At 36.8% G+C, this 14731-nt stretch overlaps 1 protein-coding gene across 1 annotated transcript; it reads right to left on the reverse strand.

Annotated features, from left to right (window-relative positions):
- Positions 1–333: 333 nt before the first annotated feature.
- Positions 334–4677, reverse strand: LOC132620114 (toMV susceptible protein tm-2-like). Its single transcript, XM_060334817.1, has 4 exons — positions 4573–4677; positions 4243–4503; positions 1510–2556; positions 334–702 (listed from the first exon to the last, which is right to left on the reverse strand). Exons 1-4 carry the CDS (start codon positions 4675–4677, stop codon positions 334–336), a joined length of 1782 nt encoding a protein of 593 aa, XP_060190800.1.
- Between the last annotated feature and the right edge of the window lie 10054 nt (positions 4678–14731).

Below are 14731 nucleotides of genomic sequence, written 5' to 3' on the forward strand. Positions count from 1 at the left end.
AACATGAGAAAATAAGTAGAAATTCACTTACTTTCCGCTACCCAAACGAACATGAGAAAATAAGTAGAAATTCACTTACTTTCCGCTACCCAAACGAACATGAGAAAATAAGTAGAAATTCACTTATTTTCCAAGAACACATTTTCCAGGAAAACATTTTTCTTAGAAAACATTTTCCTCCATACCGAACAACCCCTAAAAGGAAACCAAAACAATTAAGTCGGTTTTTCAGTTTTCCGTGAACACACTAGCACATACAAACACTTAGTGCAGACTATAAAGGTAATTGATGATCATTTGAAGACAAGATGGAATAGACTAACCTCTTTAACCTCACTGTGCGGCGTTGGGATCATTTTCAGGAAGGACTCTGATGAGCTTGAATGCAGTTCCATCTGGAGCTTGCGTCTCTTGTTTCTTGCATTCTATTTTTTCTGCAGAGTTGATTGCGTTGATTGTGTTCTTCAGCCACATCTCTTGAAGGTTACTTATATTAGCAAACGCATATGGCACAGCCCGAAGCGTATCACATGAGATAAGAACAAGGTGCCTAAGCATTGGGAAGTGACGATCTGAAGCCTTCCAATAAATGAAGTCTGCCTTCTCAATCCACAAGACCTCAAGGTGGCTAAATCCTCCTCTCTTCGGCTTCCATAACATTCCCATGAATGCATTATCTTTCAATTTTAGGACCTCAAGGCACTGCAAGTTGCCCAATGTATCGGCATCACTCCAATCGAACCTTGTATTTGACAACGTTAACTTTTTCAGCCAATGTGAAGATTTGAAAAGATATGGAGCAAGGTGGAGTCGTCCTTCGATCGAGTTACTTATGCAATTGTTCAATAGTTTCAAAACTTTTAGATACTTTAGCTCACGAAAAATGCTGAACTCGTCGCTGTTACTTTGAAGAATTTCTGCCAATTGCCCGTGAATGCTCAGCTTTCTGATATCATGAGCCTTTGCAAAAACATCTTTCTTGCAACTTTCTGGTGTAACCTTAGAAAGAATTTGTAGACAAGAATGTTTATCTGTCTGAGTAGGAGGTGGCGCCAACTTTGCAGGAATATTGGTGTACAGATGTCTCAGCCTTAACATGTTCCATATGTCTGCTTTTATGTCGAGGGTGGGCTTTAATGTACTTGTATTAAGTATAATGGTTTGTAAATTCCAAAATTTACCGAGGGATTCAGGAAGGGTGTCAAAGTCACCTGAGACAGCTATATACCTCAAATGAATCAGCTTGCTAAAATCCTGGGTGAAATGAAATTCGAGAGACTCAATGTTCAAGACCCTGATAAGGGGAAATGCTCTATGGAGGAGTTGGATATCAGGAGTGGACAAGTGAATTTGATTTTGCTCCGGTGAAAAACATAAGAAAGATCTAACTTGCTGTGAAAATGGTTTTGTGGATATAAAATCATACAGAAATGAGGATCGAATACATAATCGACGAGAATTACTTGAATCTTGTATAGTAGGAATGGATTGATTGGGTGTGAGACATACTTCTTGAAAAAGAGATTCACTAGCAGCCTCCATCTTGCAGAACTCGTGCAACATGTCGTGAACACGGCATGTCTTTATTTGACCATCAGCACTCCTTTTCTTCACCAAAACCAAATTCCTAAGGGCAAGATCATTCAAATAAAAAGCTGCTGTCTCCTCGAGACTAAATTCGGCTTGGGACTTTATTAGCCCTTCAGCAATCCACAAGAGAATCAATTTCCACGCCGGTATGTCAGAAGCTCTAGGAAAGGTGGCACAATATAAGAAGCAAGCCTTCTTTTCTTCGGGCAAATAGTCGTAATTCATTTCCACAAATTTCAAGCAGCTTTTAGGGTCATTTTTATTTAAGAGGTGCTGCAATACATTTTTCTCAACTCTTTTCCAGTCCTTTTTGTTCCTTCGACCTCTTAAAGCTCGTGCGATTACCGTAATTGCAAGTGGTACTCCATTACATTTTTCTGCAATGCTTTTTACATGTCCTAATAATTCATCAGGACAGCTTCTAAAGCCGAAAGTCCTCCTTTCCAACAACCGAATACTTTCCTCAGAAGTAAGAAATTTCATATTGTAAGGATTTATATTGGCATATTGAGCCACTGTCTGAGAACGAGTGGTGATCATGATTCGGTCACCCTTCTTGTTTTTACTGAATGGTTCCACAAAAGACACAACGGTCGGATGCCACACGTCGTCCAGGACAATGAGACATCTCTTTCGTTCAGTCAAAAAATCAAAGATTACCTTGGCCAATTCGTCCTCATTCTTATCTTGATATTCTTTAATGCTCTCCGAGAACCATTTAAGAATATTAAGACAAACATCCTTCATTTTGTCTGACTTGCCCACATAAACCCAAATTTTGCAGTCAAAATTTTCTGAAATTTGAACATTGTTATAGATTATCTTTGCGAGGGTTGTTTTTCCGAGTCCAGGCATACCCACAATAGAAACATAACCTGTATCATTTGATCCCTCAAGAAGTTGCTTGATCAGTTGTTGCGCTTTCTCCTCAAAGCCGCACACTTCATCATCTTCCAAGAAAGGATCCTTTCAATTAAAGTGATCAAATTAATTCGATATCAAAGTATTTTAAAATCTATACTAAAAGAGTCTTAACTTCGTGCACAACACTACCATAAAATGAGCTCAAGGTAAATGTATTTGAACTCATTTCTGGAGATAAAAATATTTAAAACATGGCAATTGATGAATATATAAAAGCGGAGTTTATCACCAATTCTTACTGTTTTAGTAACACGTGCATTTAAATGTAGTAAAAATACTCTCCACCACATATTATGTGGAGTTATGTGATTTGGCATGAAGTTTAAAAAAAATAAAAAAATATTTGCCTTTACTACTAACAGTTAAATGAGAAGTAAGGATTTCACATGTCCTTTGATATCTCTTTTTCCTTTTAGAAATTTGAACTTTTAAATCAATTGGTATCCTAACAAGATGTTATTCAGGGTAACAGGTGAATGATAAGATTAATTAGTTTCCAAATATATAAATGTGATAGTCGTTTTAGGACAAATAAAAGAAAATTTTGACAAGATGTTAGAGTATATGTTCTCTTCTGATACTTTATATTCCATCATCTCGTTTTATTCATTCTTGCCGCCTATCATCAGACTCGGTGGCAGATACAAAGTTTTAGGTACGGGTTCACATGAACTAAGTAGTTTTTGTTCATACCCTGTATATGTATTAAAATAACTCACTCAGTAATTATAAATATTTGATCCCAAATTATTATGATAACTTAATTTGAGAATATCGTACGAACCCCTAAACTTTAAATCATGGATCTGCCTATGTCATCAATTTTGCTATAACTCATTGTTCTCATTGGATTTTGGAGCCTTATTTAAAAAAAAAATAAGAAGATCATTTACAGTTAAAACAAAGGCATAATACATAAACAAGCCCTCAAAATTTGCCTCAGCTGACAAGTATGCCCTCCAATTTTGGGTGTGCACAAGCAGGCACCTCAACTTGTATAAAGTTAAACACGTAAATACAAAGGCTAACGTGACATTGACGTGACACATAAATTTTGGAGGTGTCTAAATGATCATTTTGTAATTTGAAGTGTTCAACGGACAAAGTGGAGACAATTAGTTGAGGTGCCTACCCAAAGTTGGAGGGCATACTTGCCAGCTGAGACCAAGTTTGATGGTCTGTTTATGTATTATGCCTAAAACAAAAGCTACCCAACTGTAAGGTCGGGTTTTACTTTTACTTTTGGTAGTAGTTAAGTCCATATGGACTGATATAAAATGGCACATCAGTTTTTGGCCAAATGATTTTTGGTGTGATATGGTATAGAAAAATGACTTTTCGGTTTTAAAAAAGAAAAAAAGAAGAAAAATAACTTTACTACATAATTTTCAACGGTGGATCGATTATTTCAGCAATAGACTCAGTAATAAAAGTAAAATGTCATGAAAGGATTAAAGAAAATAAAGTTAATGGTCTAAAACATATTTGACGGAAAACTTTTCTGATATATTTGAATTATCATTTGTTCCTTTTTCCTACCTGAACTATCACCGTCTACTAGGTGTGTTTTGATACATAGATGGTGATAGTTCCAAGTAGAAAAAGAGAACAGTTGATAGTTGAGATGTGAAACTCACGAAAAAAGTGATAGTCCATGTGTATTTTTAACTATCATCTTGAAAAAAAGAAAAAAAAAACTTATATTGACGGAAAACTTTTCCGACATACCTGCAGTTCCTCTTCATTTGATGGAACCAGATCTACTAGGCTGGGCGAAAGGTCTACCTGATTGTTTTGCTTAATTTCCTCCATCCTCACAATGATGTCTCGAATCTCTTCTATGAAATAACTCCTCCTAGAAGCAATGCGATTGGCAAAATAGAACAATTTTGCAGCTGCGTTTATTTCTTGGCGCAACATTGCTTTGACTAGAAACTTATCAATGGCATCCTCAGCTCTGTGCACAATCATTCGGATATCCTTGCGCAACTGTTTCAACTAATTTTTTTTGCTAGGTAACTTTTGTGTAGATTCTTGAAAGCCATGTAGGCATTGAACTAGTTCCAGTAGATGTGAAATGTCTTTCTTTGCAACTGCAATCAGATTTGAATGTTCATCCAGTAGCTGAATGAGGTTATCTCTAAGCTTTGCACTCTCTGCCATTGCAAAGTAGTAGTAATGGTAGTAATAAACAAGAATGAGAGAATTGGGAATTCAGCTCTTTTCTGTGAAATCTTCACTTTATGTAAGTTTATACAACTTGTTTGGATGGTTGTTCTTGTATTGTTAAATGACATAATGGTCAGAAATACAGTGAGCTATTATTTTTTCTCGAGTTTCATACTCAACTATCAGCGGTTCTTTTTTATTATCTGAATTATTACCATTATGTATTAAAACACAACTAGAATCTGAGTAAGCTAAATGTTTAAAATTAATCGTCAACATGCGCGTGGGAGCTTATTTTATCCATAAAAATTCATCCACATGGCATATACAATGGCCAATTGAGTCGACTAGTTTTATTATTATTATTTTGCTAATTTCCACTTAAGTCCTTTGAATATCTCGCTTCTCCTCCTCCTCCTTTATTTCTCAGTCCTTTCTTCATTTCTTCTTCTTTAATCAGATTTTCTCTTTCACAAGAATTGTCACGAAAACTAAAATTGAACATAGCAAAATAAAGACAACTATGAACTGATTTAAGATAAAAGCAAGTCAGTAAAATAACCCAATTAAATTTTCTTCTGGTAAATAAGATTTATGTTACAGAATCCACAAAGTAATCTCAATCTTTACTTGGTTTTCAGATTGGGGTTCTCTTACTATTTGTGAAATTTATTGTTTCATTGTAAATTTTTCGTATAAAAACCCCTATGGTCCTGTCCCTTCATTTTCCAATTGGGTTTCTCTTAAATTTTATTATTTCATTTAATATTGCATAAATTTTGGGCGAAAAAATCTAACATGAAACTGTTTGATCCTCGGCAATAATGGAATCTGATTTCTCTCCGGGGCGTGGGTCTAACGGATCATGTACACAATCAGATTTCGGGTTTGCTTTCAGTAATAGCAATTTCTCGGAATTAGGATTTATAATCTTTCGGGGTTGTTTGATACAATGGTGGGATATCACGTGGGATTAGTTATCCCTCCTTTTATATGGGATAGTTGATCCCATCATATTAGTGTAAAAGTTATCGCGTATTATAACTAATTTTGGTCTGCAAATTTCGATGAATAAAAAAAATCCTATTTTTACCATTGATACTTTTTGTTGTAGAAGAAATCAAGAGGAAATAGTTTGCTTTTCTAAATTTTTGCATAGGTGGACATATTTATACACATGGAGTGCCACGTGGCGCTCTTTTAAAACAAAAATAGAGAGCGTACACACACCAACAACTACTCAACTAGGTGTTTTTTTTAATATATAGATAATGATAGTTCTATTAGGAAAATAGAACAATTGATAGTTGGAGTATGAATCTCACGAAAAGGTAATAATTCAAGTGTGTTTTTGACCATTATCTCTTGTTAATCCGTCGTTGCTGTCATTTAACGATCGATTTGATGTGATCACATCTTTATCTTTTTTCTTTCCTTCTTCGGAGAAGAGTCAACAAAGCCTTTAATGTATTAGAAATGGCTCAAAAATGCTCTCCTTTCATCTATTAGATCAAATTTCCGCTCCTTCCACCTATTAGATCAAAAATATCCTTAACATATTATAAATGGCTCAAAAATGTCCTTCTTCCAAAATGAAGTTTTTGAAAGTGAGGATTCAATATTTGATACTCGTTAAATTGGCCAAAGAATAGAGCAATTAAGAAGCCCTGAGAAGACTAAATATATACACACATAGCTATTAGTAAGGTCAACCATGGATCAAGAATTCATTAATTAATGGAGAATTTCATTTGGAGACATGAGTGCAACTTGTTCATGATAATATTTCCAAATCCAATTTTGTTAATTCCCACGCCCTCTCCTTAATCTCAAATTCTAATTATTTAAATCTGGAAGGAATAATAAAAAAAAAATTAAGTAACCAGGCATCAACGAACTTGATAATATAATTGATTGCAGAATCTTAGTTAATTATTAGGAATTGGGTTTAATATTATATGAGTAGATCAGATCAATACATATGGGTTGGGTAATCAATACACATTGGATTAACACCTGGACCAATCATACAATGCCACGTGGATTTTTTTAATAAAGTTGCTTCTACTTAACTAGTCTACCGTTTAGGGACATTTTTTAGCCGGAAAATAACCTTGGGGGTATTTTTGGTCCAATAGGTGAAAGAAGGGTAATTTTGAGCCAAATTCTATAGGCTAGGGTCATTTTTTGCCCTATTCCATTTCTTATTTTAATGTTGTTTATTATTTAACTAGTTTTTCGACACTGCGTTGCACGTATGTCCCATGCTAAATAGTAAAAAACGTGTTTAAAAAATTATAATAAGTATGCAATGAGTTTCACTAAAATTGAAGGTAAAAAAATGCAAGCTCAAACCGATGAATGGTGAGCCTATTCGATCGATATTTATTGTCATTGCAAAGCATAATTATACTGAAAAATCATATCGAAATGTAATGTCCTAACGACTTCAATTATGCAATTCATATAAAATATTTAAGTATTCAACTTGACAATACTTCTTTTTATATGTCAAAACATATAATATAAATATGAAGTTGTATCATATTTGTTATGGTTGCAAATTTTAAAGTTTTTGCATTTTTTAAAGAAATTGTAGCCTCCCCTTTCTTACAAGCATACATATCAAGAAGTTATCAAATGAAAGTAGTATTTAGTAAAAGTTGTAAAATATTCATTCGATATGGCTAGTAGATCATTGTCAATTTCATGACATATACCTACACAAATAGTTATTTGTGACAGAGATAGTAATAATTGAAATATTTAATTAATGTATATAAGTCATAATTACATGTACACTTTGTGTGATTCAAAACACTGAGTACTTTCATTTGTAGCTTTTACAGAAAAATATTAATTGTATACAAATGTAATTATATTACGAAATATAGCACAATCATGTGTCTGATCCTTCAATAATTAGCTGAACGTCAAAAAAATAACAAATCACACAACAATTGAAGAAAAACTAAATAAGAGAAGGAAAGAATTCTTATAGGAGAAAGGAAGAACTATTACTCCAAAAAAAAAAAAAAAACTTAGGAGTACAATATAAGAAATTTATAGGAGAAAATAAGAGAACATATATTTTACCCCAAAAAATATAATAAAGGAAAAAATCATATGAAAAGTACTATATTTGGTTCTCAATATAAGGTAAAATTTCTGCTAGTCTCACCAGCCGTAAATTATATATTTCATCATCTTGATTGTTGAACTTTCGCCATTTTAAAAGTGAACAAATAAAGGTTAATAAAACAAAGAGAGGGGCAAAACCAGTGGCGGAGATAGCCTTTAGATGGAAAATTATGTTGTGTAGATAGGTAATTTTTGTTTAATGTATATATGTACATATATTATATGTTGAATCCCCTTATGTTTTCGGTCATTGAAAAAAATTAGCATAAAAAATGAGAGATAGCTGAACATTAAACTGATAAACATGTTAAATGAAATGTTCACCGTGAAAGAATAAATCTGAAATTTACAGATGTTGATTAATTACAAATAGTTAGGGAAAAAAAATATGACTCTAAAGAGAATGTGGTTTACTAATCACTGACGACTTTTAACATAAATTGATTTACGATAAGGATGACGAAAAGCTAATGGGAGGAAATTTCGCTAAATATGTATGACACCATTTTTTGTTCCTCATCCAATGTCCCACTATTCTGGATTTGCTCCGCGAAGTTCACTTTGGAAACGCTTCCTATCAAAGGCTATTCCATCACTGTTTAAGAGATAGAGATATTCACGTGATATTGGAAAAGCCGGAAGTGTTGTTTGCAAAAGTACTCTTCGTATTTGTGGCTGTTGCTGCCATCCTGCAACTCCGCTTTCCAACACTGATAATTTTCTGCTCACTCAACATTCCAAAGCTCTCCCCATGTCATAATATAGTTTGCAAAATGATCATTAATTTCCTTCATTTAGTACCCGGAAATGAAAAGTTACTGGAAATGAGAGGTTACATTTTTCAAACTGAAACCTGATCATTTCTACATTCATTTTTCTTAACGTCTGCTCTCTTTAATAATTGAGTAATGAATTAGAACAGTTTCAATATAGAGAAACGGCTTTTGATAATTGAAATGAATATACATTACTGCTACTGAACTTGTTATTCACCTCTGTGTAATTAAAATATTACTACTATTTAATTAGATGTTTTATTACATTTTGATGTACTGCAGGGGCAAAATCGTAATTAAACTTTGAAGATGAGAGCTTTCCACTTTTAGTATAATAATAATGATAATAGGTGGAAGGAGGCGAAATTTAAGTCATTTCGATACATTAGGACCATTTTTTACTCTCTTCCAAATAATCCATTCAAGACTCAATAAGCTAAAATGACTGTAGTCCAAAATTCATGAAGTAAAAATTCTGATTACGCCTTAGAGAGAATATAATAGTTGGTAATTCCAAATATCTAAAGTATATTTAAGAAAATCGTAACCGAAGAAAAACCTCTTTAATATATTAAATAATAATATTACCACATAAATTGAAACCGAGGAGTACAAGTTAATGTGGTTATGGATTGAGAACGTCCAATATCTCAGATTGGATATAATTCCGATTTACATAAAGCAAGTCGTTTTTAATCTTAATTTTCAAACAACTCCAACAATTTAATATGACTTGAAACCAAGTCTTCTATATACTTCTTTTTAATAAACAGCTGGTAGTCCATAAAATTTACACCTAAAAAAAATGGCAGTCCATAAAATATTTGCAAGTAGGTACCATTTGTCAGTGGCCTTTCAAGGTAAATATATCTTTCCTGGCAATTCAGAGTTTCAGCTCTTAGATTATTCTTGTTTGTATTAGTCGAACAGTAGGAGAGAGATTCTTGTGAAATTACTTAGTCCCCCGTCCCAATTTGTTTGAAGGTTTACCAGTTTGGGGAGTTAAACAACTCTTTCTTTGACTACGATCTTCTCCAACCCTTCTCATATATTGTGAATTATAGTACTTTTTATGTAGTTTTCAAATATGTAAATTTTATTATAAAATACTCGAAGAATCTATATTTAAAATTAAATCAAAGAAAAACTGTCCGACTCCCTAAACTGGTCAACTTTCAAACAAATTGGGACAGTGGGAGTATTTATTAATGTTGTTAATTTCCTAGCTCCTTCAAAAGGTCAACCCGAAAGGCTGATAGAGTTGAAGTTATTGAATTAAAACTAACAAAACTTAGTTCCTTATAGATATCTAATACTTTATTTATAAGATATCTTGTATAATAACAAAGTACTCGCATACTATACCTTGTATATATGAAATAAACTCAAAAATCAAACCAAATATCCAATCAAACTATACCTCTCGTTCATAGATGTAATTAAAACATCCAAGGTAAGTTGACTAAATCCGATAATACATCCCATGCCCATATCATACCAACACGAATGCAATAAGAATTTTAGAAAGTCCGAACAATGCCTGATGACATGAATGGTTTGAATAGGGAGATATATATTTCTCTTCCCCTTACATTTTACTTATGTGACTTTACTTTATTTCCAGGCCTGATATGATAAATAATGTAAATATGTAGTCATAGAATATTTTGTAAATCTTCTAATTTAGGTTAGTATATTTTGTATCCTAATAGGACATTGTAACTATGATATGTTTACCAATTCCATCAATGAGAATAATCACGGAATTAATCTCTTTCATGGTATCAGATACTAGGGTTTCCTTTCCTCCTCTTCCGCTACCCTAATTTTTCCGTCGTCCTCTTTTTTTTTTTTCTTTTCCGTCCACCTTCTTGCTTTCCTTCAATGGCAGACACCAAGTTTCATCCTGCTATGACTGTCTCCAACATCAAGAATCACATTCCTATCGTTCTTGAGATGGAAACGGATCATTATTCGGCTTGGGCCAAATTATTCAAGCTTCATGCCCGGTCTCACCGTGTCCTTTCCCATATTCTCCCGACCGGAAAAGAGAAAGCTCCTTCCACCGACGAAGAAAAGGAGTTGTGGTCCACCTTGGATGCCATGGTACTTCAATGGGTGTATGCAACCATCTCCACTGACTTATTGCATACGATCATCGAAGAAGATCTATCGGCAAAGGAGGCCTGGGATCGGCTCCGTAATCTTTTTCAGGACAACAAAAACTCCCGTGCCGTTGCATTGGAACATGATTTCTCTCATGTCAAGTTGCGGGATTTTCCGAACGCTTCGGCGTATTGTCAACGACTCAAGACCTTGGCTGATCAACTCAAGAGCGTGGGGGCTCCGGTGATCGACAACCGCCTCGTTCTTCAAATGGTGGCTGGCCTCACCGAGGCGTACAAGAATGTGGGCACCTACATCCGGCAAAGTAAGCCTCTTCCATCATTCTCTGAAGCTCGGTCAAGTCTGTGCCTTGAGGAAAAGGCGTTGGCTGAAATGCATGATGACTCGCCTTCGGCTATGGTGGCTAATTCCCAACGTGAATTTGATGACTCCACTCCTATGGAAAATTCTGGTCGTGCTCACCATCATCGAGGCAAAAATAACCACAAAAATCGTGCCTCTAGCGGAGGGAAAAATAACGGCGGTGGCCGTGGTTCTGGCGGCGGCGGCAGTGCCAACCGTCGCCATGGTGATTGTGACCGACAGCAGCAGTGGCAGCAGTCCTCTTCACTGTGGCCATGGGGGTGGATGCCGCAATGGGCTCCCCCTTGCCAGTATCCCACCCAACAGTGGGCTCGGCCACAGCAGCAGTGGCAGCCGCAGCCACCGTCTTCTGGTGGCAGGTCGATGGCCCAACCTGGAATAGTAGGCTCGGGACCACAGCAGCAGGCGTATGCAGCAGCAGGCCCAACGACGCCGTGGACTCCAACTGATATTGAATCGGCCATGCACACGATGACGTTGAGCCAACCCGATCCAAATTGGTATATGGATACCGGCGCCACATCCCATATGACATCCACAAAAGGTACTCTCTCGTCTTATTTTAATTTGAGCGATCATAATACTGGCATTGTTGTTGGTGATGGTAAGTCAATTCCAATTCGAGGTTGTGGACGTGCTAAATTGCCTCCCCCGAACCCTCTATTATTATTAAATAATGTCCTTCTTGCTCCAAAACTCATAAAGAATTTAATATCGGTTCGTAAATTTACTACTGATAACTCTGTAAGCGTTGAATTTGATCCTTATAGGTTTTCTGTGAAGGATTTCCGGACGGGGATGGCTCTCATGAGATGTAATAGTAGGGGTGCTCTTTATCCATTGTCCACCTTCAAACACCGCATCCATTCACCATCACCTTTTGCTGCCTTGTCTTATACACGTTGGCATGATCGTTTGGGCCACCCGGGAGCTTCTATTTTGGATTTTCTTAGGCACAATAAAAGCATTGAATGTAATAGTTCTAGTTCATCTAGTATTTGTCATTCTTGCGTTCTTGGTAAACATGTTAAGTTGCCTTTTGCTAGTTCTATTTCCGAGACTTTATTTCCGTTTGACATTATTCATAGTGATTTGTGGACTTCTCCCATTTTGAGCTCTATAGGGCATCGTTATTATGTTTTGTTCTTGGATGATTTTACTAATTTTTTGTGGACTTTCCCTTTGGCTAGAAAATCTGATGTTTACTCAAAATTCATAGATTTTAAGTCCCATATCCTTACTCAATTTGAACGTCCTATAAAAAATGTCCAATGTGATAATGGGAAGGAATATGATAATGGTCAATTCGGAAAATTTTGTGCGTCCAATGGGATGTCTTTCCGTCTTTCCTGTCCTCATACATCCTCTCAAAATGGGAAAGCCGAAAGAAAAATTCGTTCAATAAATAATGTCATCCGCACTCTTCTTGCTCATGCCTCCATTCCTCTATCTTTTTGGCATCATGCATTGCAAATGGCAACTTATCTCCTTAATATTCTACCAAGTAAGTTGTTGGGTCACAAATCCCCTTTAGAAGTTCTTTATCAACGGAAACCATCTTATTCTCATCTCCGGGTCTTTGGGTGTTTATGTTATCCCCTTTTTTCGTCTACTACTATTCACAAGTTGCAACCTCGGTCAACTTCATGTGTCTTTTTGGGATATCCACCAAGCCATCGTGGCTACAAATGCTTTGATTTATCCTCAAATAAAATCATTATTTGTCGTCACGTGTTGTTTGATGAGACTCAATTTCCGTTTTCTAAGATTCACACTTCCACTCCCACCTCGTATGACTTCCTTGATGATGATTTTTCCCCTTACTTGACCCGTCATCTCGCCACCAGCCCCTCTCCACCGCAGCCGTGTCCCCCTCCCCCGCTGCCTAGTGGTTTTCCGCCTGCTATGGGCCAGCTGCCCACGCCACCTTCGGCTGGGCAGCAGCGTATCCCTTCCTCTACGCTAGACCAGCCCTCACATATGCCCAGCCAGCTTGCCAACAGCCTACAAAACTCCACCAATACTCCTCCTATCCAGCAGCCACCTACCCAAACGCGCATGGTCACTCGTAGTCAGCGCGGGATCTTTAAGCCCAAGCACCCATTTAATCTACATACGGCCGTTACCAAGTCCCCCATACCTCGTAATCCGTTGGATGCGCTACGTGACCCGAATTGGAAATTGGCCATGAATGATGAATATGATGCTCTTATTAAAAATAAGACGTGGGAGTTGGTACCCCGTCCACCTAATGTGAATGTTATTCGGTCTATGTGGATTTTTACTCATAAAGAAAAGTCTAATGGTGATTTTGAGAGGCATAAAGCCCGTTTTGTAGGTGATGGCAAAACACAGCAGGTTGGCATTGATTGTGGTGAGACTTTCAGTCCGGTCGTAAAGCCAGCTACGATTCGCACTGTCTTAAGTCTAGCTCTCTCTAAGCATTGGCCCATTCATTAGTTGGATGTCAAAAATGCATTTCTTCATGGCGAGCTCAAGGAGACAGTATATATGCATCGGCCAATGGGTTTTCGAGACCCATCTCATCCCGATTATGTGTGCTTGTTGCGCAAGTCCTTATATAGGCTTAAACAAGCACCGAGAGCTTGGTATAAAAGATTTGCTGACTTTGTTTATTCCATTGGTTTTGTTAATAGCAGGTCCGACAACTCATTGTTCATCTACAGCAAAGGGCACGACTTGGCTTACCTTTTACTATATGTGGATGATATTATTCTTACTGCTTCTTCAGATACTCTTCGCTGTTCGATTGTGGACCTTCTTGGCTCAGAATTTGCAATGAAGGACCTAGGTCCTTTGAATTATTTTCTTGGCATTGCGGTGACCCGTCACAAGGGTGGTATGTTTCTTTCACAACGAAGTTATGCTACAGAGATTATTGAGCGTGCGGGCATGTCATCGTGTAAGCCTTCTACCACTCCGGTTGACACTAAACCGAAGGTCAGTGCCACTTCTGGCGATCTTTGTGAAGATCCCACTCATTTCCGGAGTCTTGCAGGTTCTCTTCAGTATCTAACCTTCACCAGACCGGATATTTCTTATGCCGTGCAGCAAATTTGTCTTCATATGCATGCTCCACGAGATACGCATATGCTTGCTCTTAAACGGATTATTCAGTATATTCAGGGTACTCTTGATCATGGTTTGCATCTCTATCCATTTTCAGTTACTGATTTGGTTTCGTATACTAATGCTGATTGGGGGGATGTCCCGACACACGACGTTCAACATCGGGTTATTGCGTGTTTTTGGGAGACAATTTGATATCTTGGTCATCCAAACGCCAACCTACTATTTCCCGCTCCAGTGCGGAAGCAAAATATAGGGGGGTTGCTAATGTTGTCTCTGAATCATGCTGGATACGTAACCTACTCTTGGAGCTACATTGTCCAGTCCCTAAGGCTACTTTGGTTTATTGTGATAATGTCAGTGTTATTTACTTGTCAGGGAATCCAGTCCAGCATCAGCGCACCAAGCACATTGAGATGGATATCCATTTTGTTCGTGAGAAGGTTGCGTGCGGCCACGTACGTGTCCTTCATGTTCCGTCCCGATATCAGCTCGCCGATATTTTCACTAAAGGACTGCCGCAGGTCTTATTTGAGGATTTTCGGGACAGT

Source organism: Lycium barbarum, chromosome 11 (genome assembly GCF_019175385.1).
Source record: "Lycium barbarum isolate Lr01 chromosome 11, ASM1917538v2, whole genome shotgun sequence".
Taxonomy (NCBI): domain Eukaryota; kingdom Viridiplantae; phylum Streptophyta; class Magnoliopsida; order Solanales; family Solanaceae; genus Lycium; species Lycium barbarum.

Excerpts from the sequence above, each read along its gene's own strand:
- LOC132620114 (XM_060334817.1), bottom strand. The coding sequence starts at position 4,677 with ATGGCAGAGAGTGCAAAGCTTAGAGATAACCTCATTCAGCTACTGGAT. Across the intron at positions 2,557-4,242 it reads CAAATGAAGAGGAACTGCAG|GATCCTTTCTTGGAAGATGA; the intron begins GTATGTCGGAAA and ends TTTAATTGAAAG. Across the intron at positions 703-1,509 it reads GTGAATCTCTTTTTCAAGAA|TGCCTTGAGGTCCTAAAATT; the intron begins GTATGTCTCACA and ends GGCAACTTGCAG.